General features: G+C 32.4%; 1 protein-coding gene across 1 annotated transcript in view; it reads left to right on the top strand.

Annotated features, from left to right (window-relative positions):
* The window catches only part of LOC106461898 (probable phospholipid-transporting ATPase IIB), a 39,003-nt gene that overhangs the window by 29,343 nt on the left and 7,560 nt on the right, over positions 1-2,100 (top strand). Inside the window, exons 16-17 of the mRNA XM_022388993.1 lie at positions 369-452; positions 781-951. Of these exons, the coding sequence (XP_022244701.1) occupies positions 369-452; positions 781-951 (255 nt within the window). The remainder of the gene's footprint in view (positions 1-368; positions 453-780; positions 952-2,100) is intronic.

Here is a 2,100-nt window from a genome sequence, read left to right as displayed (position 1 = left end):
AACCACTGGCTGCAGATTTCTCTAGACTAATCGTGACGTGAGAGTCTTATAGATCGTTCTAGAACCGAAACATAACAAACATAATAATAAAAAAGGTCCATTGTGGTAAATGAAATGATAATTTGATCTCAGTAAGAGTTTTTTTTCATCCCGATTTGTAAAAAAAGTGCAAATTATTTTTGATATCTGTGTATCTGAATTATGGAAAATCCGTTATTAAAACCAAAACAACTTTTATGAAGTTTAAATTTACAGGCCTGTGTTATTCATTATAGAAGGAAAATTACTTTAGTATTGATAACGCACAAATTTCTTTTAACATGCAACATTTTTTAATGTTTCAAGCTGGATTTTTTGTTCCATAATAGTGTGGAAACATGGCACGGGAAGGGCTTCGAACATTAGTAGTAGCAAAGAAAGTGTTAACAGAAGAACAGTATGCTGACTTTGAAGTAAGCCTTTTTATTAAGAAATAAAGAGCAAAATGATATTAAGATTTTTCTTACAGTTTTCACACTTCAAAATACAACTTGTTAATAAAGCTTTTGTTACGTGACAGTTCCATGGATATTTTTAGTCAGAAATTTGGTAAATTTTTAACATAAGCCTGAAGCATGTCTGCCATTAATATATATGTTTTTCAATTACATCCTCTTTCACAATGTCTAACCATAAAATATTAGTGGTATCTGCATGTATTTTTAAAGTTTTTAATAAGTTACTGTGTGTCGATGGCACGTTTCGTCACTGACTATCAGTTAAGTTATGCTTTCTTCAAAGGCTCGGTACAACCAGGCTAAAGTCAGTATTCAAGACCGAGCAGCACGTGTAACTGCTGTACTGGAAAGTTTAGAGCGAGACATGGAGCTACTTTGTTTGACAGGAGTTGAAGATAAGCTCCAGGAAGAGGTACGGCCAACCCTTGAACTGCTGAGAAATGCTGGAATTAAGGTAATTACCAGCTGTTACTATCACAGAAAAACAACACACAATTAAGTATAGAATCAACAGGCATAGGCTAGTATGCCCCTTTGCTGCAAAATTGTGCTATGCACTTTGAAGCCATGGATACTTTATTTGAGTTAAAGTCAAATTACACTATTTGATTTAAAATAGCCCAAGACTTGATGGTAAGAGTTTATTTACTATCTGCCTTTCTTCTAGTCTATCAGTTCACAATTAGGGAAGGGGAATACAAGTAGCCATTTGTTTAGTAGCTTTGCTTGAGTATCCAAAACAAGCATAAGTAATGAAGAAAGCTGTGGTGGAGTTATAGTGAGATGAAGCTGATGGGACTTATCTGTGTTCAATGTTTAATAACCATATCGTATACAGGTTTGATAGTTATAACTCATTTACAAACATATTTATTAGTACAGTTGCTTTTAAAACAAACAAAGCCTATCCCTGTGTTTTAGCAAACAGTCTTCAAATAGGAACTTTTTTGTTCCCCTTTTTCTTTTTAATATTCAGTTGAAAAATAACTACTGTGTTTCACTTTTGTAAGTTTTGTGTATACATTCTGGTCTTTATTTGTTATTCTGAATCAGGAGAAACTATTTCTCTCACCAGGAAAACAAAAGAAAACGACTAAAAACTAGATTGTTAAAAAATATTACCTGTTCTGTTAAAAGTAAGTTGTTAAATAAGAATTACCGGCACTTGTGTAATATTTAAAATTATAATAAATAATTAAAAACAATGTTTCCTGTGTACACAATTTAAAACTTTATTGAAGCCACAGAAGATGACGTAGATCATGCCGAAACTTGTACATGTAGAGTGTCATTTTAAAGTTAGTTAAGTAAGTTGTTGTTTCATGAAATGATTTTAACATGGAATTTGAAGCAGTAGAAGTTAATTGTGATGTATGTTGAAAATGTACCTAGGGAATTTTTATACACAGAATGAAAAAGCATGAATATCCAGCTGATAATTCGATGACGAGGAACCCACTTTGAGACTAATAATGGCTGGAGACGGCTTGAATGGGTAATGAAGAAAAACTTTAATATAACAGCAAATGTACAACGTTTCGACAAGGTTTTGTCATCATTGTACATTTGCTGTTATATTAAAGTTTTTCTTCATTACCCATTC

The sequence above is a fragment of the Limulus polyphemus genome, unplaced genomic scaffold, assembly GCF_000517525.1.
Source record: "Limulus polyphemus unplaced genomic scaffold, Limulus_polyphemus-2.1.2 Scaffold1055, whole genome shotgun sequence".
NCBI lineage: Eukaryota > Metazoa > Arthropoda > Merostomata > Xiphosura > Limulidae > Limulus > Limulus polyphemus.
This window is presented reverse-complemented; position numbering and strand designations above follow the sequence as displayed.